Source organism: Lissotriton vulgaris, chromosome 12 (genome assembly GCF_964263255.1).
Source record: "Lissotriton vulgaris chromosome 12, aLisVul1.2, whole genome shotgun sequence".
NCBI classification, from domain to species: Eukaryota; Metazoa; Chordata; class Amphibia; order Caudata; family Salamandridae; genus Lissotriton; species Lissotriton vulgaris.
The window spans coordinates 579,882,705-579,903,756 of NC_141700.1; the positions used below are offsets into that span (position 1 = coordinate 579,882,705).

Genomic DNA, 21,052 nt, shown 5'->3' on the forward strand with positions numbered 1-21,052 from the left:
AGTTTTTTAAATAACTATATTTATCTAAATGTGGATATGCTAAAAATCTGGCATGGATCCTGCCCTTCAGAAACTACATTGGAGAATCCATCTTATACCAATAGAAAAACTGAAATAAGAGAAGAACAAGTTACTTACCTTCGGTAACGCTTTTTCTGGTAGATACAATATCTGCCTGTGGATTCCTCACCTTGTGAATATCCCCCTGCGTCAGCAACATTCGGAAATTCTTTTTGTAGCTTTGCGCCGATGTGGACCCGGACGTCATAGAGGCACGGCATGGCTCGCGACTCCGCTGACGTCACCGACGCCTACAATAGGCCCATGCCGGCGTGATGACATCAGTTCCGCCCTTTTTTCCATGCCCTCGAGGCACACGGACGGACCAATGACAGTAGACATATACACAGTATATGCAGTACCAATATCAAGGTAATACACACAGTGTGAAGTAAATGCAATAAAACATTTGACAATAAAATAAATACATAATAGAAACACTGGCATAGAAGAGTGGACAACGGGGAGGCGGGTGGGTCAGTGAGGAATTCACAGGCAGATATTGTATCTACCAGAAAAAGCGTTACCGAAGGTAAGTAACTTGTTCTTCTGATAGATACATCTGCCGTGTGGATTCCTCACCTTGTGAATAGAGTCCCACAGCAGTCCCCACTCTGGGAGGAGGGTGTGCACTCTTCTAAACCAGGAAATCCTGAAGGACAGAGCGCGCAAAGTGGCCGTCCCTCCTCACCTCGGAATCCAAGCAGTAATGCTTCGCGAAAGTGTGGAGGGAAGACCAAGTTGCCGCCCTACAAATATCCTCTACAGGAACACCTCTAGCCAATGCAGAGGTTGACAACTTAGCTCTTGTAGAATGAGCCCTTATACCCTCTGGAGGTTCCTTACCGGCCAAAGAGTAGCAGATCTTTATACAGAGGACAATCCATCTTGATAAAGTTCTTTTATGGACCGCTCTTCCTTTCTTGCAGCCAGCAAAGCCAATGAAGAGCTCGTCATCCAACCGACAGTCTTTAGATCTGTCCAAGTAAAAGGACACCGCCCTCTTGGGGTCCAGATGGTGCAACCTCTCCTCCTCCTTGGATGGGTGTGGGGGGAGGATAAAAGGGAGGGAGGGTAACAGATTGACCAAGGTGGAAAGGAGTTACCACCTTTGGCAGAAAAGCAGCCCTGGTCCTAAGAACCATTCGATCAGCATGAATGGACAAGAAAGGGGGCTGGGAACTAAGAGCTTGAAGCTCACTTACCCTCCTTGCCGAGGTTATTGCAACGAGGAAAACTGTCTTAAGGGTCAAAAGCCTCATAGGACATTTGTGAAGAGGCTCAAAGGGAGCACCCATCAGAAAGGCCAAAACAAGCTTTAAGTCCCAATGAGGCACAACAAAAGGAGTAGGAGGGAACTTATTTGTAAGGCCCTTCAAAAATCTTAAAACCACAGGAGATTTAAAAAGAGAAGGCTGGTCAGGCAAGCAGAGAAAAGCTGACAGCGCTGAAAGATAGCCCTTCACTATGGCAACAGCAAGCCCCTGTTGCGCCAGAGAAAGGGCAAACTGAAGAACATCAGATAAATGTGCTTTTAAAGGGTCTAAAGACTTCTCTCCACACCAAGTGACAAATTTAGCCCACCTATAAGAATAAATGGACTTAGTGGAGTCACGCCTGGCCAACAAGATGACATCCACCACGTCAGGCTGGAGAGAAAAATAACTCAGGTTGCCCCGTTCAATCTCCAGACATGAAGGTGTAAGGTCTGGAGGTGGGGGTGTAGAACCTGCCCCTCCATCTGGGAGAGGAGTTCTGCCCTGTGTGGGAGACGGAGCGGTGGGTGAGAGGAGAGGTGGAGAAGGTCTGAGTACCACACCCTTCTTGGCCAATCCGGGGCGATCAATATGACTTGGGCCCGGTCTTGGCGAGTCTTCCTCAGAACCTGAGGAATCAAGGGTATGGGAGGGAACGCGTAAAAAGGAGCTTCGAGTCCCAACTCAACTGAAACGCGTCCCCCAAAGCTCCTTGCATCGGATACTGGAGGTGCAGAATGACAGGCAGTGAGCATTCTCACGAGTGGCGAACAGGTCCACCCGAGGAGTCCCCCACATCTGAAAGATGCCGTGAACAACCTCCGGGTGAAGCCTCCACTCGTGGTCGGCAGAGAACTGCCGACTGAGACTGTCTGCACGAACGTTCTGAACTCCGGCCAGATGATTTGCAATCAGACAAATCTGATGGTTCTGAACCCAGGACCAAAGACGCAGAGGCTCTCTGCAGAGACAATGCGACCCCACTCCTCCCTGCTTGTTGATGTACCACATCGCGGTCGTGTTGTCCGTCAGGACCTGAACTGACCGCCCGCGAAGGGAAGGGAGGGAGGCCTTGAGCGCCAGACGTATCGCCCGTAATTCCAGCAGGTTGATGTGAAGCAACCTTTCCTCTGGAGACCAAAGACCCTTGACCTCCAGGTCCCCAAGATGAGCATCCCACCCTAGAGTGGACGCATCCGAAATCACTGTGGCCACCGATGGAGGTAGATGAAAAGGCTTTCCTTGCGACAGATTGCCTTCCACGCTCCACCAAGATAGATCCGCTGCAGTTTCTCTGGAGATCCTCACTGACTCCCTGAGATCCCCGTTGTGCTGATACCACTGCCTGCGGAGGCACCACTGGAGTGCCCTCATGTGCCAGCATGCATGGTTGACCAACAGAATGCAAGAAGCCATCAGACCGAGCAGACGTAAGACCTTCAGGACTGGAACAACCGCTCCATTGAAAAATAAAGGAATCATTTCCTGAATGTCGTGAATCCTTTGAGGAGGAGGGAATGCACGACATACAGTAGTGTCCAGTACCGCACCTATGAACAGGTTGCGCTGGGAGGGCACCAGGTGAGACTTGGGTACATTTATCGAAATACCCAACCTGTGCAACAACTCAGTTGTCTCTTGCAGATGATGGAGCACTATCTCCGGAGATTCCGCCTTGATCAGCCAATCGTCCAGATACGGGAATACAGGTATTCCCGACCTTCTGAGTTGTGCTGCCACCACAGCCATCACCTTGGTGAAGACTCGAGGCGCAGTAGTAATACCAAACGGAAGGACCGCAAACTGGTAGTGTTGCGACCCAACCGTGAAACGGAGATACTTTCTGTGCGACTTCAGCATTGGGATATGAAAATACGCATCCTGCAAGTCGAGCGACACCATCCAGTCTTCTTCCAGCAGCGCTTGAAGAACCTGAGCAAGGGTGAGCATCTTGAACTTCTCCTGTTTCAGGTAAAGATTCAAGATCCTGAGATCCAGAACTGGCCGAAGCCTGCCATCCTTTTTGGGGATCAGGAAATACCGGGAGTAGCATCCCTGACCCCTCTCCTTCTCCGGAACCACCTCTATCGCACCTTTTCGAAACAGTGCCAGGACTTCTTCCTGCAGGAGAAGCAGGTAGGCCTCCGAACAATAACCCTGGCAAGGAGGATAATTTTGGGGAAACTCCCGAAAGGGAAGAGCACACCCATTCTCTACAAGATTGAGAACCCAAAGATCCGATGTTATCAATTCCCAATCTTGAAGAAAATGGGTAAGCCGGCCCCCCACTGGGCCCACATGATCCAGAATGGCGGATCTAGGGCTGCTTTGCTGCGGAGGCTGGGGGCTGGGATGGGGAAGAGGAGGAAGAAGAGGAAGCGTTACGGCCCGAGCCCGGGCCCTCTGCTTGCCTCTATAAGATCTATACATCGTGTTTTGCTGCTGCTGCGGCTGCTGCTGGGTTGACTTATAGGTTCGAAAAGAAGATCTGCTAAATCCTCTTGAACGTCTACCAAAAGTGCCCCTGGTTTGAAGGCCCAACGACTTTGCTGTTGCCCTGCTGTCTTTAAAGCGTTCCAAAGCAGTGTCCGCTTTTTTTCCAAATAATCCAGACCCGTCAAGTGGAAGATCCATTAATGCCGCCTGCACATCTGTGGAAAGCTCACTTGACTTCAGCCATGCAGCTCTTCTTGTCGCTACGGAAGAACCCATGACCCTAGCCACAGAGTCTGCCGTGTCCAATCCACTTGGAATAACCTGCCTTACTGCAGCTTGAGTATCAGAGATTACCTCTTGGAAGTCTTTTCTATTCTCTTCAGGCACCTTGGGCACCAGCTGTTTCACAGTGTCCATAAGAGCGTGGATATAACGCCCCATCAAGCAGGTAGCATTCGTGGATTTCAAAGCCATACTGGCAGAGGAGAAAACCTTCTTAGCAGCCTGATCCTGCTTTCTCGACTCCTTTTCAGCTGGGACTTGCGGAAATGCACCCGTAGATCTTTTGGAACAGGCAGCCTGCACCACTAAACTCTCTGGTAGAGGATGAGAGGTTAAAAACTCCGGGTCTTCAGGAGCTGCCCTATACCTCCTAGCTACAGCCCTAGATACAGCAGGAGCTGATACAGGTTTTTTCCAAATCTCTAAAATTGGATCCTTTAAGGCATCATTAAAAGGCAGCAACGGTTCAGTCACTGATGAAGGAGAGTGAAGGACCTCCGTGAGCAGATTAGATTTAAATTCTGCAGTTGGAAGAGCAATGTTCAACAAATCTGCAGCCTTCTTAATCACTACATGATAAGGCGTCACCTCCCTTGAGGGCTCATCAGAAACCGAAACAAGGTCCCATTCAGGTGACAGATCTAGGCCACTAGCCACAGTCAGGTCCTCAAAAGGGATCTCAGACTCCTGTAGTTTGCCTTCCTCCAGATTTTCCTCTCGATATCGTTCCTCCTCCATCAACCTCTGGGCCTCACGCCTTAATCGTTGCTTCACATTCGAAGCCGACGTATCCGCAATCGACTCCGACGGAGCCTGAGCCGGCGTCGAACCCGATGTCGGACGAGGAAGAGATCCACGACGTCGTTCAGGGTTCGGCTTCAAAGTTGATGGGACTGGCGCCGACCGATTCGGAGACATCGACCTCGGCGTCGAAGGCTTCGGAGTCGAAGACCTCGCCGGATTCGGAAAATGCCAATGCGGCGTCGGAGCCGGCATAAAGGGCATAAAGGGCGCAGGTGCATAGGATTGAGGAACACCCAGACCATATGCCATCGGACCCATAGGACCAGCAGGAGTCCCAGAGGGATACATAGCCCTGGAATAAATTCCAAACATCACATTCAGGAAATGCGAAGGATCCTGACCTGGACCTGGGAAGGCTGGATACGAACCCCCAGGTGGATCCCGAGGGCGCGGAGTCGATGCGACATCAACCTCCTCTTCAGGCTGGTGCACCGGAGTCGACAGACCTTCGGGCAACGGAGCCTCTCCCTCTCCAACCACCTCCTCCTCACCTTCATCCTCCCGACCTGAAGGATGGGATGGGTCCGGAGATGGAACAGCTTTCTGCTTCGGCGAACTCGATGAATTCGCATGCGACGCCTCAACCTCGGCATCCTGTTCCTCCGAAACCGAAGAAACCACAACCTTCTCGACCAGCTTCACCTGCGACTTCTGCTTGGCACCCGACTCCTTCCTCGAACGATGTCGGGATTCATGGGTTCTCTTTTTATGCTCATTTCTCGAAGACCTTGAAGCATGGGCTGAGGACGAATCCGATCGCGACCTCGAGCGAGACCTTGACTTCGAGCGTCGAGTCCGCGATCTTGACTTCTTCTTTTCCTTTCCTTCTTTAAACTTGGCAGAAGTTATGCTTCTCTTTCCCGGAGGGCCTTTGGTGTCATCTTCCTGCAGGATTGGCAGTCCTCGACATCGTGGTCGGAGCTCAGACACCACAAACAACATTCATGTGGGTCTGTGATGGACATTATCTTATTACATTCTCCGCAGGCCTTAAACCCGGTCTTCTTCAAGGACATGTCGAAAGAAAGTGAAGACAATGAGACTAGAAACAAATAGCAAGTAACAAAGTTACAGCCAAGGCTACAGATGCTCCCAGAAAACCGTTAGCGTCGACGACGCAGAAAAAAGGGAACTGATGTCATCACGCCGGCGTGGGCCTATTGTAGGCGTCGGTGACGTTAGCGGAGTCGCGAGCGCTGCCGTGCCTCTATGACGTCCGGGTCCACGTCGGCGCGAAGCTACAAAAAGAATTTCCAAATGTTGCTGACGCAGGGGGATCTTCACAAGGTGAGGAGTCCACACGGCAGATGTATCTATCAGGAATTAAATGCTTCCAAGAAGGTGAAGAAAGTAGAAATTGAGAATGTTTACATTGCCAGTTAATCTGATCACCACACACTATAGGTGATACTATAGTTTCCTCATGCTCAGTAAAAGGCACTGATAATTTGCAAAAGTCATATACATATATGGTAGCTGTGGGAAAGTACTTGCTGCACATTCAATGGTAAAGTAAGGGTCAATAAGAAAGGAATATATGTAATTGAAAAAAGTTAGTGCTGCAACAATGACAAACACTGTGCAGCACAAGGCCTGAAGACATCTCATAAATAAACTATTTGATGATTGCTATAGGCCTTTGATATTCCTGTTGCTGCCTTGGAGTGCTTGGAGGCACTTTATTGCAACTGCTATCATTAAAATACATTATTGAGACTGTGCTGTGTGTGATGTGTTCTCACACTGCCCTTTTGTTATCTATCTATCTATCTATCTATCTATCTATCTATCTATCTATCTATCTATCTATCTATCTATCTATCTATCTATCTATCTATCTATCTATCTATCTATCTATCTATCTATCTATCTACTTATCTATCTATCTCTCTATCTATCTCTCTGCCTGCCTGTCTTTCTATAAAGTATCAGATATTTATGTATTCTGTACATGACCCTGGCTGTTTTCCTCAGTCTGCCAATAGAGCTATGTCACCCAGCAATAGGTCTAACCCTGAAATATCTCATTAATACACTCCCAACATGCAGACCAGTTGCATGCATCCAAATGATGTCTCTTAGCAACTTCAAGTTGGCATGCATGGGGCACACACAAATATTAGGCTTGGAAAATTTAAACATAGTCCCTTTAAGGGGCAGCCTGAGGCCAACTCACCACCTACCTCGCCCGAAGCAAAGGACAGAGCCTGCCAGAACTACCATATCTACATGTGAAAAAAAGAAAGCAAGGACTCTAGGTAGTTACCCAGTTTAGATGGAGAGCAGCTCCTTTTTATGGAGTAACCTGCAACACCAGCGACACTCTTAGGTCTTCGGAGAGGTACAGCTTTGTCCAGACACAAGGGAGCATCCAGAATAAGTCAAAACAATACCCTTATCGGATTTTTAAGATAAGTTTATTCAGAATTGCTGAATACCATCTGGGCTGGAATTTCCAATAGGACTTATCGGGAAATGTGCATGTGTGGAAATCACCACCCAAATATTTTCCACCAGGATTTCAGGTTTAGCAGCATTAGTAGTGGGTTGTAATGCTTAACAGGCACTTATAAAACTGACTATCATGCTGATATCATGATGCAATAAATTAATTCAAATGACTGTCAAGTCACTGGATTTACAAATAAGATGAAGCCCAATATGGCCTGGTCTTTACAAGTGGACTGTTCCCGGAATAGCGAAAAGCGCATGATAAGTCTAAGTCTGCATGTTATTAGAAATTCCTCAGACTTTAACTCGGCTTCAGTACCTTGATTAAGCTTTTATAGAGTGCTGAGGGTGGCGAAACTTCGGCAAGTTTTGCTAGGCTCCTCTTAACCTTCTTTTCTTCCTGTTTCAGTAGGTTGTCACTCAGGTTTCTCATACTATTTAATGATCGTGTAAGCTTATTCAGCTAGAGAGAGGAAAGCATACATGTTATAGATCAGGGTTCAATAATGCAAAACCTGTAAATACTTTTTCAGATGAGAATCAAAATCATATACAGAAGTCACAGTCACTCTGGTCTCAAGTTAAATGGTTTTTGCTCCATAGGTTTTGCACAAACGAACAACAGTGTTCCCGTCAGGGGAGGTTTAAGCCTAAACCTCCTAGACCAAGTATTCAGAGATATATGGATCGTATCAGACAAGAGTTTTAATTCAATATGCCCAATCACATTACAGGCACTCCAAACCAACGACGCAGTCTGTCTAAACTTGTTTCAAGTCAACCTTGAGCCAGGGCTTAGAATGAAGTAGGATATTGTCTAAGCAATATAATTCACAAGATATGTTGAGGGTTGGGGAGGCCACAATACTCATGGGGTGACCCCATAGAAATACATATGATTGCCAGAGACAAGGGAATTAGGTAGGGATTGGCGGAACTCGCAAAGTTTCATTTCACAGAATTCCACAGAGTTACGTGAAAACTCTGTAAGAGTCTGTGGAGTTCCACAAACAGGTGGTAATCGGCATGTCGTGCTTCTCATGCTAATGTTTAGTGCCGGGTGCATGTTTCCATGCTGAAATATCTACACAAATGGCACAAGAGCATGCCAGAGGGTGCTGCTTCTCGAGTTGGTTTTGCTGCCGCTCAAGTAGATTTTGTGAGGCAGCTTTCTTACCACTAACATTTGGGACCGCCCACATTGGGAAAGATCTCATTAGCTGCCCTCCTAGAGCCTTAAAAGCACACTAGGGGACACCAATTCTCGCTCACAAACTTAATGTTGATAAGCCACGTGTGAGAAAAAACTACGCCATGCGGCGGTTGGTGGATTTTGGCCGGAACGCCATGTTACATGCATTATGTTAAGTGAGCAAAAGTCTGTTAAGTCTGCCAGTGGAGCAGAATTCAACACCCACCCCTAGAATAAAGTCTTAATGTACCAAACCTTGCAGGTACATGTAAGTTAACAATCTCTGCTCTTCTGATCTGCTACTGGATGCATGTGTGACCAATTCACTGGAAGATGAAGACCCAACTCAAAAGCCTACTTTCAGCCTCTCCACAGGTGGACAGAGTCATCAAGAAAGACAGCAGGTCTGCATGAATCACAACAGCTTGTCCAACTCCCCATCTACTGAGGAACATAAGATAACATAACATAACATAACATGAGTATTTGTAAAGCGCACGTTCACCACTACGGGCCTCTTGGCGCTGAAATAACAGATGTTTGTTGTTACCCAACTCAATGGTACTCATTTTATCGACCCAAATGGATGAAAGGCTGAGTGGACCCGCCGGGATTTGAACCTGTGACCATGAGGTCGAACACAGGCCCCTGCAGTAGACGCATTAGTCCACTGAGCCACCAGACCAGGAACAGGCTGGCCTGGTACTGCAGAAATTGCAGAGGGCTCCCTCTATACTTGGGTGTAGTGGATTTGAGCCACTCCTCTACTGATTATTTGAACACAAATAGGACAGCCCAATACATTTCCAGGGGACTGGGTATGAAAGGAACTTGCAAAGGAATACTTTAAAAAACAATAAGAATGAATACAGGAAGGCTGGTATTGTATGAATCAAACATTCTCAGCTGAATTGATCATCTTTATACAGAATGCATAAATGTAAATCGAGATAGGCATACTCTGTACAAATCAGCAACAAACAATCCATCTTATCTGAATGCCAAAACAAGAAGCAAAATAATTGTTATGCTGAGAAACGACATTGGGTTCAAATAATATATTTTGGAAACAGTTAATAGACACTATAGCAAAAAAGAGTCAGAAAAACAACAATTGAAAAAGTGCAAAGAGGTTGTTAAGTCTCCCCATTAAAGTATGTAAATTCCAGAATATAGAAACCTCACTTAAAAACTATGGTCTATGAGTTTCATTCAAAAACCTCACCTTATCTGGACCACTACGCAGGGTAACAAAAACACAACAGCGGATGCTGGAATTGCTCAGTCATTGGAAGTACTCGTCTTTAAGATCAGACGTGTTAATTACAGGTAAATGCTCCCACCACCTTGGAAAGGACTGGGAAGTGGATACATGAATTCGTAGTCATTGACCAAAGTAATCAAAAGAGCATCAATAAATTAACTGAAGACCAGCTGATTAAGAGGGCCGAATGTAGCATCATTTTGAAAAGCGACATATCGCACCCAATAAAATGTGCATAATTTTAAGACAGCCACAGTGTAAGTATCTTGAAAGGGAATAGTGACAAAAAAATAAATAGAAAGAGTAACTTACTCTAATGCAAATGCTAAAAATTAGATACATTGTGTTGACAATTGAATTATCTTGCAAATTAAAGCAGGGAATGCTAGGAAGAAAGGAAGTCACAGCGTGCCATTAAATGGATGCCTAATTTGCCTAAGGTTATATACCAATACTGGACTCATGTCCGAAAAACACGAGCAGAGTCAGTCACATATATGGGGTATACCTAGATGGAAAACCGCAATTTGTAAGGAAGCAATAAGCAACAGTTTGTGAAACAAGATTATTCCAGGGAAACAAGTGAGTGCCCTTCAACTGCCACGTTATGACCCTTTTGACAGTTTTAGGTTGTCAAATCCACTTATTCCCCTTAATTGTTCAGTAACTGTTCCACATAAATTCTCCTGAGGGTACTTTGAAAAACTTGAAGTACACACATCTCATTTCATATGCTAGACGATTTTTTCAATTGATAATGTTCAACCAAAGGTATACTAAAACAAATTTTTGATTGGTGGTTTAATATGCAGCATCCCAATTCCTGTGACATTTTCCCAATATAATGCAAACCACATGGCTATTCAATGCGATAAACTACATTTTTAGTCGCAGAGATTGAAAAGTGTTGCCATTAATACCACAAGATTTCATAGTACATGCTGTATTGCACGCTAAGCAGCTAACATGAAGTTATGGGGTTCTTTATAGGAATAAACAACCGCAAAGGTGCACCACAAAGTTCTTCAAGTAGCAATATTATTAATGATTCGCGGAAATGGGATGTTTTTCAAAAATCTTTATTTTCAATCGTTAACACCATACAGCCGACGCGTTTCGTCCCAAGGGGACTTCTTCAGGGCTGTTAATTATAACATATTTACAGTGAGATTTTATTAAAAAAATGAGGATTACACACAATAATTTACATAACATACACATACTCAGTATTTGACCAAGACAGATATGCTGCACAGACATCGTTAAAAATAGGCCTGCATCTAAGAACCACCTATACAAACATGGACAACAGCAGGCCTAATTTCACATTTAGTAAAAACATTGCTGAAAAGACAGCCGGAAAATGACAACAGGTGAAGGGGTTTCATAAACCACCTGATATGCGTTTTTCTAATGTCTCCAACACTAAAGTCAACATATTAAGATTTTGATGTAAAACATTTCAGCTGGATGAATTGGGAAGAGAAGGGAAACAGCGAATGGAAAACAATTGAGGCTCATGTGGGAGTGCCTAAATTTAAATTCTGAGTCTAGCTCAGGAGTATTAGTTACATAATATTGGAAAAAGAGGGGAAAGAGAAGCAGAAAAGCTAGAACTGAGGGAACAGTAAAAGACAAGTCTTAATTTTTTTTTGGGACAGACTAAGTACCTTGTTAAATGGAAAACAGTGCTTCCAAGTAGATACTCAAAGTAGAAATTCTGTGTGGCGCCTTTCCCAATGTCAATGTCTTTGTAAAAATTGATGAAGGCCTGGGCTAAGTCTTCTATTCCGATTCAGTAGAATTCCAATATAAGGAAGAGAAGAGAGAAGAAAATATACAATAAAGTACCAGATAATGAAAACATGTGGAGAGAGGCTGATTGGATAACACTAAATTGTTTCTGGGGGACATAAAGGTCTTTTGAGAATGATACTATAAACCCCAGATGGTGAGCCAGAGAAAATTCATAAATGAAACTTACTTTCTATGTCTGGAATTGATCAAAGATGTGGGTTATACAGATTTTGTGTAGTTGTATATCAGCTCTGCCACGTAATGGAGATGAGTTTATAAATAATCAAGGTAATCTGTAAAATATAAGTCCATAAAGGAAGTGTACGGCAGAGGGTAAAGATCTTACGAGGGCTAGCATGAAGAGTATACTTTTCTCTCTTGTACAGAAGAATTAAAGTTAATACGCCAAAAAAGCGTAGCACAAGGGCCATAGTACCATTGTGTCCATGAAAAGGCTGCTGAGGATCATATCAAGGATGAAAAACATGACCCAAAGAAAAGTCTATTCTTATAGTTCTCTAGGACTATTACTTGTATCGGTTTCTATTGTCCTCTGGATATAAAATTATGTAAACCACTTGGGCGAGGATGTGGGCACTGGAAACCAGTAGGCCTGGAGAAAAAGAAAGAAGAGCTGGCTGAAACAGGCAAGGGGCATATAGACCAAAGTGGTCAAGCGCAATGAGGGGTTGCAAGTCAGAAAAAATAGCCTGTGGCCCAGTATCCTAATACAAATTCTGTCTCCACTATAGCATTTACCTTCATTTATTGCAGAATGTCCTGACAATTAGTAAGGTGCCTATGCAATTCCAAGCCCCTAGTCCTGTAGACATCACTCTCCCCACCCGGGGGGGTGAAGGTCTCATAAACGCAATTTAAAGGCAGACCCGCCCGCCTTGGGGTTGATCGGGGCAACACTATGCGGGGCTTCCATAATCCAAAATGCGGGAGTTGGAGGTGGCAATGCAGCAGTCTCTTATGCTCAATATGCCCCCGTGATCTTGGGCCCCCTTATCTAATAGTTTAAAGCTAAGTGGCCCACCCAGAGTAAGACTGACGTAACACCAACTTAGAGTTCTAAAACCCAAGATACAGGACTTGGAAGCAGCAAATCATTAGAATCCTTACCGATCGTGGTAAATCATCCTGTGATCATCCACAAAGCCTTCGCCTTCTCCGAAATCCGTACTCCGATCCGCCCAAACATAGTGGAAGGGCAACTCTATATTTATAGTCAGACTAGTTGGAGGTAATTTGCAGCACCTGAAATTAAAGTGCGAAATCCAGGAATACGGAGCCTGGCGCTAACATTGTGGTTACATGGAAATGAGGCGGCCATCTTTAAGTGTGTAAGGTAACACAGGATCTAATGATAATCAGATCATATAATATATATAAATGGTTTCTTATATGTCCTCAGCAATTAAAAAAGAGGAAAACTACAACAACCACAAATTACGGATGTGGGGTGGTATATGCCGTAATTTATAACATAGGTGTTGGAATGCGCCAGTCAATATAATTTAAATGATTCAAAGTCGTCACGAACTAGCTACAATAAACGAAAACCCTATCAGGTGCCTTAATCCGTCTCCGGGATAAAACAACTAACTTTTACTCAAAAGTAAGGCCAAATACATAGGTTGCGATCCCCGTCGCATTGCTCTGTTGTAAATGAATGGGAAAAGGAACAACCAAGCGAAATAAACGTGAAATCAATGGTTCGGACGCGCCCCATGTACTGCTCGTATGTGGTCGAGAAAAAAACATGAGCCCAGCACATCTTTTGTATGAGGTATCCATAATACACAATATCTGGGGAAAAGGTTTCCACCTTATATTGTAAGTATTGAGAAAAAAAAGTGAGTAATCCTGTCCCCCAAAGTGATTAGGTAGAACAAGTAAGTAAAGGAAAAAGGCAAAGGCTCAAGAATGAGAATAAATATTAGAAGAAGGTAAATGAGAGCATAAGAGAGAGATCCTAGTAAAACAATTTTGATGGTTGTGACCGCTTTCATCATTCACGGAAAACTGAAGTCTGAAGTAATCTTTTTCAGTGTTCCATTAGCGTTATCTTGGCTCATGTAAAAAGAGTAAAGATCCATATTGTACAATCAGTCACAGTCGCATTGTTTGGATAGGACTCTGCTTCTGGATATGACATTTCCAAATAATATATACATTGCAAAGATAAAAAATTATTTGTACATATGTGCTGTTTAGTAAAGCAGGCATGGATTCCTAAACAGCATGTCTGTTAAAATTTCAATGCCTGTTCATAAAAATGTTCTTGATGGTACTTAGAATGAGGATGACTATTTGTTGATGTGTCCTTAAGACTTATCCGAGGCAAGGAGAGGAGAAAGCTATTTGAGGAAAAAGTGCAGTTCATCCTCTGTGTTGTGGCCGAGTTCAAAGCAGCGTAATCTGCATATCCAGCCCGCCTCTCGTTGTCTCAGTGCTAGTTCCCTATTGCCTCTTCTTGGATGAACAGGCTGGTGGTCAATGCCAATGAACCACATATTATCCGTGTCTTTGTGAAATTCACGCATATGGAAAGTCATGGGGTATCTCAGATCCCCATTGCGTCTTGCACGCACGTGTTCCTGGATTCCGATCTTAAGGGCTCTTTTTGTACTGCCTTCATAGATTTTGTTGCAATCACACCCCAAGATATATATAACGTACTTGGTGTTACAATTAATCAAGTGATCTATTTTGTATGTTTTTTGGGTGTTAAAACAGAACTCTTTGGTTCTATTTCTCCCCAATGTACACATGTTGCAGTCACTGCATGTGTAAAAACCTTTTGTCGAAGGCGTGAGCCAATTTGTCTCTTACAGGATTCAATGTAGCTCGGGCACAGAATGTTACGAAGGTTTTCACCCCTCCTGTAACATATTTTGGGAGTCTTGGCTACCGAGTCCTGTAGGCTCGGTATTTCTGCAATGAGGTGCCAATGTTTTCTCAGAGTGTTATAAATTTTACTGCTTTGATCAGAGAACTGCGTGCTGAAAGCCAGAGGTCTATTACTGTTTGTTTTTGTCCGTGTGGATACTAAGGTGCTTTGTCTTGTTGTTTGCAACACTTTTCGGTTGGCCTTCCTAAGGGTGTTTTTGGTATATCCCCTATCCTGAAAGCGTTTTTCTGTTTCCTGGATATTTAAAAGGAAAGTATCCTCTGTGCTGCAGTTGCGGCGCATACGGATCATTTCCCCGTACGGGATATTCTCAATTACATTTCGGGGATGAGCACTCTCATAATGTAATATGCTGTTACAGGCAGTCGGTTTGCGATGTGTACAGCTGTGAATTTTGTTGTTCTCCACAAAGAACGTGACGTCCAGAAAATCAATAGTATGCTGGTTATGTGCCATTGTGAAACGGACATTGAAGGGGTTGGCATTGAGAAACTCAAAATATTCCATCAGGTCTGGGGTAGGCCCATCCCAGATCATAATCACATCATCGATGTACCTACCCCAGAATATTATGTTATTCATCCATTTGGCCGCATGACGACCCCAGGCATGCTCCCACTCAAACCAGCCCATGAAGAGGCCGGCGTAAGCGGGAGCAAACCTGGAACCCATCGCAGTTCCCTGCGTCTGGTGGTACCATCTAGAGTCATGTAAAAAGAAGTTTTTTGACAGGATGATTTCTGTCATTTCAAGAAGGACGCCATTATGTAATAGATAGTCTGCTGTCCTTTTGTCCAAAAACGTCTCTAGTACTTATCCCAAAATCCTTTTTTATGCAAGTGTAAAGGCCAACGACATCAAGAGTGACAAATTAAGAGTATCTGACCAGGTAAAGCCCTCCAGTTTTCCAAGAATATCCTTTGTATCTCTCAGGTATGCTGGGAGATTCTGTACCATGGGTTGAATGAATGTATCCACATACTCTAAAAGTTTTTCTGTGGGTGAGTTAACCCCCGAGATGATCGGGCGGCCTGGTGGAAAGGGGCCACCCTTGTGGATTTTCGGTAATATGTAAATGCAGGGAAAAGATGGAGCCGTTACCGTTAGGTACCTACATTCTTCTTCACTGAGTAAGCCCGTCTCTCGCCATTCCACTAACTTTATAGGCTCGTACTAATATATCACATAGATTACAACCTCTTTTCAAAGCACACTAGGGGATTTTTAACAGAAAATTCTCATTGTGTAACAGATGCCAATCCTTTAAAAGAATCCTTTTGATGTCAAGTGTGGTGACTCATACCAATTAAGGCCCTATAGTTTTTCTTTCACAGTGAGTAAAGACTTCCGATCATTATGCCAACCTCTTTTCAAAGTTGTTTTATAACAAGTCCATAAGGGTGATCTCTAGCTAGAAGCTTCCAGGCTGAGGTTTTTCCCTCATTAAACTAGTACTTTTTTGGTACAGCTTTGCCTGATCTGTAAGAATTGTCTGAATGGCAGATTATCCTTAAGGTTGTGGGAATGATGGCTGTTCTATTTTTTAAAAAAAACTGTTGTGAGACGTATGTAGAACACCAGGATCATCAAGTCTAAAAAATTAATATTAGGGATATTGTTTTCTAAAGCAAACTGCATGTTCACATTTTATCTGTTAAGCCATCCAGCAAAGGATTGCAAAGTAGCTAATGGCCACCTTCCAGATCATAAGCGCATCATCAATCATAAGCATTTTCCTATATTACTTTTAAAGTGGTTGCTATCTGCATAAATTGTAGCATTCCCAATTCAGCCACATAGATAGTCACAATATCATGAGCAGAAATGGATCCCACTGCTGCTCCTATATTTTGTGTACTAACTTTGCAGCCCATTCCAAGATGGTGGTAGCATTTATCTGTTGTAAGAAATTGAGTTATTAGAGTCTTAAATCCTGTGCAGGACCATCGTTGTTTTTCCAATGTTTGCATGAGCACATTGCAGACTGCCCTCTGCTTTGTACATGGTACCGTGCAGACCTATTTTGCTTTATGCCACAATGTACCTTCACACAAAACATGCTCTTGTTTTGCGCTTTGTTCTTTTCCTGGGATTTAGTCTGAACATGTAGACAAGGTTGATCAACAATGCTCCTTGTTATTCTGTTCTGGTAAGGCCCTAGCACCTAGACAAAACATGCAAATGCAGCTGTTGTTTGGGAACACATACTTTCTGTCATATAGGTATGCATAGATAGGTAACACACACTTGGAGAGGGACCTTTTGAGGGAAGGGATCGTGACAACATCTGGGATGTATAGCTTTCATCTGTGTATACTGAGGTATGGGGTCTGCTTCTAACACCTAGAGATCTTCTGATGTATATATATTAATTTTGCTTCTGTAGATGGGCAGGAAGATTAGGCTACACTGTTGTATAGAATGACAGCTCCATTTATGATTTGCGGATTACTAGCTCTGCTAACCATCTTTGTGTTAAGCATTTTCCTACCTGTTGTGGAACGTATACTGCATACTAGAGCACGATAGTTAAAATAAACACTTTAAACTTTCCATGTGTCTCTGTCAGAACTTATTGTGAACTAGTGCGAGTGTGTAAGCAGAGAGGTGTGTCCTGCAACCGTAATTCCTGAGAGAGAGCCGGGAGTGTTGTGTTCTGGGGTGTCTAATCACTTGTACCTCTGTGAGTGAGTAGGAGGGCCAGTGAGACACTATAGCTCATGGGTACTCAGGTGGTAGGATGGCTCACTCCCTGCCTACTAAGGTCCCATAATCATAAGCATTGTTTTGTGACTACGCAGAATCCCTGCAACCTTAGTTGAGGGGAGTAAATGCCTACCTAGAGTAATAGCTGCAATCCTTGTCAGGATTAACGACCAAGGTCGCTAAATAAACCTGAGCTCACCCCTCTAGTAGGTATGACATAGGGTATACAGGCTTAGCTTAGAGGCAATGTCTAAAGTATTTATGCAGTATAGAAACAGTAATAAACTCTTTTTTAGTCACAGACAGCAGATTTAGTCCTCTTTTGATCTTCCAAAGGTCCTATAGTTTTTTTAAGTGTGTGCCTCGAGATACCACATTTATGCTTAGCACAAGATTGTGGGCGGGAATACACCCTGGAGATGATCTAACCAATGTGGTAAAGTTCCTGGGCTAAACCTACCCACTTTGGGCATTTTCAAGATGGCTAAAATCTTCGACTGCATTACATTTGAGCTTTGAGGGCTGGGGGTGTGTGGTGAGTGCACTATAGTAATTCTAGTGTTCTCCCACATGTAACACTAAAATCAAGTTTTAGGCAGTCCCTGTACCACCAAGAAACTCAGAGACTTAAGTCTAATAGGACAAACTTGAGTCTTCAGCAATCAGACAGTAGATGCTAACAAACTGTTTTGACATTCTAATTACCTCCTTTGAAGTGCCCCTGGTAGAGTTTTTATCTGAAATTTAAATGCACCACGCTATTAAAAATAGAACTCCAGCTAAATAAGAAATTTTAGGCATCATACTCCATCCTGTTTTTCATGTCTACTGCCAGTGACCCATATCAACAAAATAAACTTGCATTTTCATATCCCAAAATAATAATGTTTCAATGTACTTTTCACAGGCAAGACAATGACCTGCACAACAAAATCATAAGTTGCTTTAGTACAACTGTTCCTGCTCAAGGGTACACCTAGCTGCCTTAGCATAATCACATGTGGTGAAACAATATTTGGTAGTGTTCATGAGAAGTTCTATGTTGAAGAATTATGAGAAATTTAGGAAACGTATTTGTTTGCAACTGTTTCACTCTGCTTGGTTTAAAATTTGAGAAACATGTATTTTTTTTAATGATTTGAAGAGTTTTATATAGCGCTGGCTAGACCCAGAGGTATCAGAGCACTTTACATAAGGATATGGTTACAAAAAAACACTGTTGCAAAGTTACTTTAGTTTCATAGCATATAGAAAGACAGTGATTACATTAATACATCCGTTGCTAGAGCATAAGATAACATAGAAAAATAAGTCATAAGGAGCATAGATGGTAGAGGGGGAAAAGTAAAAGGGTTGGAATACATATCAAACCAGGAAGACCAGTCATGGAGAAAGAGTACTACAGTGGATATAAAAAAAGTCAGAGTAAGCGAGTCGAACAACACTGGAGAGGGTCCAGAGATCAACAACAACAAGTGCTGGACAGCTTGATTGGGTTGGGTAGAAAATAAGAAATGGAAGGGGTGTGAAGGAGGGAGCGAAAGGGTGCCTCACAGTGGCCAAACAAGAAAAGTGGGGAGTAGATGACTCAGAGGAGGTTTACAAGGGCAACAGTCACTCTGATGGCAAAGGGCGCTGACCAGTGGCAAGGATCAATCAGGGGGGAGTCAAAATCGCAAGATGGAGGAACCAGGACTAGGAACCTAAAGTTACATAAACAAAAACAAGATGGTGGGATTTTGGGTAGAACAAAAATCTGATCAAAAAAGCCAGCATTTAAAACTTCCCCAAAAGCAGAGCTGAATGGGGAAGGCAGCAGTCGGTTCTGGTGGGAGGAAAGGCTGAAGGTCACCGATCTCTCCTGAATCATCAAGTCAGGGGAGGTCCGTGCAGGCACCCAGGCAGCAGTCCTGAAGAGGAAGACAGCTGCCGAGTCAGTAGGGCGAGCAACTCAGAAAAAAACAAAAAGGAAAACAAGCTCAGTGGTGCAGGGCAGCAGCGTCGGTTAGTTCTCTTTGCTGCGTTCTCGTTGATTTTCGTTCCTGCACAGCGGGATGAAAGGCTACCCCGTCTTAGCCCTGGAAGGTAGTCGACGGCCGGAGGAGAGATCCCCTGCCATCTCCCCAGCAGCCACCCAGGAAGAAAGACATTTTGACGACCATCATCATCAAAATCATCGAGTTTTGTCAGGAATGCGTGGGAAGAAGGAGACCCAGCAGAGAGACAAGGAGAACTGTGCCTGATGTCTGGCTGGGTATGTGATGGCTGAGGCATTGAAAAGAGAGCCAATCTCCCCTATAGCTGGCTAGGCAGCTCCACCTGGCATGGGCGATGGTTGCTCGGGCTCTGTGGTCAAAACATGGATCAGGTTTTCCTCCGAGGATCTCATGGAAAAATGTGGGAGATTGGAGAGATGAGGACCGCAGTCAAACGTGACCCCAATTGAGAAAAAGGGTCCAAGGAGGAGGTAGATATCAGGGGGATTTGAGCCAAAAAGTAAATCCCAGTACAGTTGTAGTGAATGTACAAAACCAGATGCAGAGTGTGCTCCACCGGGCATAGGCCATGGTTGCTCGGGCTCTATGGTCAAAACATGGATCAGGTTTTCCTCCGAGGATCTCGTGGCCAAATGTGGGAGATTGGAGAGATAAGGACCGCAGTCAAACGTGACCCCAGGTGAGTAAAAGTGTCCAAGGAGGAGGTAGATATCAGAGGGTTTTGAGCCAAAAAATCAATCCCAGTACAGTTGTAGTAAATGCATAAAACCAGTTGCAGAGTGTGCTCTTTTTGGAGTTGTTTGAGGCATTTTCTTACTGACACCTGGAAGAGAATTCATGCCCGATTGCTTTCTCATTTTATACTTTGGATCTTGCTGACCGGAACTTTACTGAGTTCTTTGATAGATTCCGTAGTTTTAGGGTACTCTTGAAATTCTGAGATGACCATTTCATATTACGAGACAGGCTAAAATCCAAATATTCAAAATCCATAACCTGTCCTAATCTTTCACCCTCAGCCTAGGGACTGGCCTTATAAGACTGGTATTGGTTAAGTACCATATGTTTTGTTAAGCTGCATTCATTTCCAACCCATACTGCCTACAAAAATCCCTAAAGCCATTTTCTAAGACCTGGAGGCTTAATGGGGTTATAGATTACAAAAGAGTATCATCTGCCAAGAGCAGAGCTAGAACTATCAATGATCTAATTTTAGGGGCATCACTGCGTGGAATATCCAAATAAGCAACCATAACATTTATGTACAGTGAAAAAAGGATTGGGGCAAGGATTCACCCCTGTCTTCCTCACTTATTTACTGTTATATGGTTTGTCTATTCTCCAGAGTTACTCCATTGCACCTGTGCATGCTTGTTACTATGCAGCATTATCAAAATGGAGTGAATATTTTCAGGAACCCCTATTCGAGCTAGCACACACCACAATTTAGGAATAAGATCAAATGCTGGTCTAAGGTCAATAAATGCAATGCATAGATGACCCTTCTCTAATTGAACAGTCTTCCAATATATGGTATGAAACCTGAAGATCTGATCTACTGTACTTGTATTTTCCATAAATCCAGCTTGGAGATCTGATACAATCCCTTTGTCTTCCATCCATGACATTAGATTCCCAAGTATCTTACGGCAAAAGGTTTTGTGGAGACAGTTTATTAGGCCAATAGGTCTAAAGTTGCTAAGGGCATCTGTAGCTCCATTTTTATTGATTGACATAATTTGGACACTGTGCCAGGACTGTAGGATGTAATTCAATACTAGAATACTATTGGTTAACTTATTGATATAGATATGTGGTTCTGCGACAAACAGGTTGCCTGATACTTTATCTGGTCCCAGCAACTTACCACATACTGTATTATATATG

The 21,052-nt window shown here is 43.8% G+C and overlaps 1 protein-coding gene across 1 annotated transcript in view; it reads right to left on the minus strand.

Moving 5' to 3' along the window:
• The window catches only part of C12H16orf78 (chromosome 12 C16orf78 homolog), a 202,312-nt gene that overhangs the window by 113,764 nt on the left and 67,496 nt on the right, over positions 1-21,052 (minus strand). Inside the window, exon 2 of the mRNA XM_086946501.1 lies at positions 7,609-7,752. Within this exon, the coding sequence (XP_086802627.1) occupies positions 7,609-7,752 (144 nt within the window). The remainder of the gene's footprint in view (positions 1-7,608; positions 7,753-21,052) is intronic.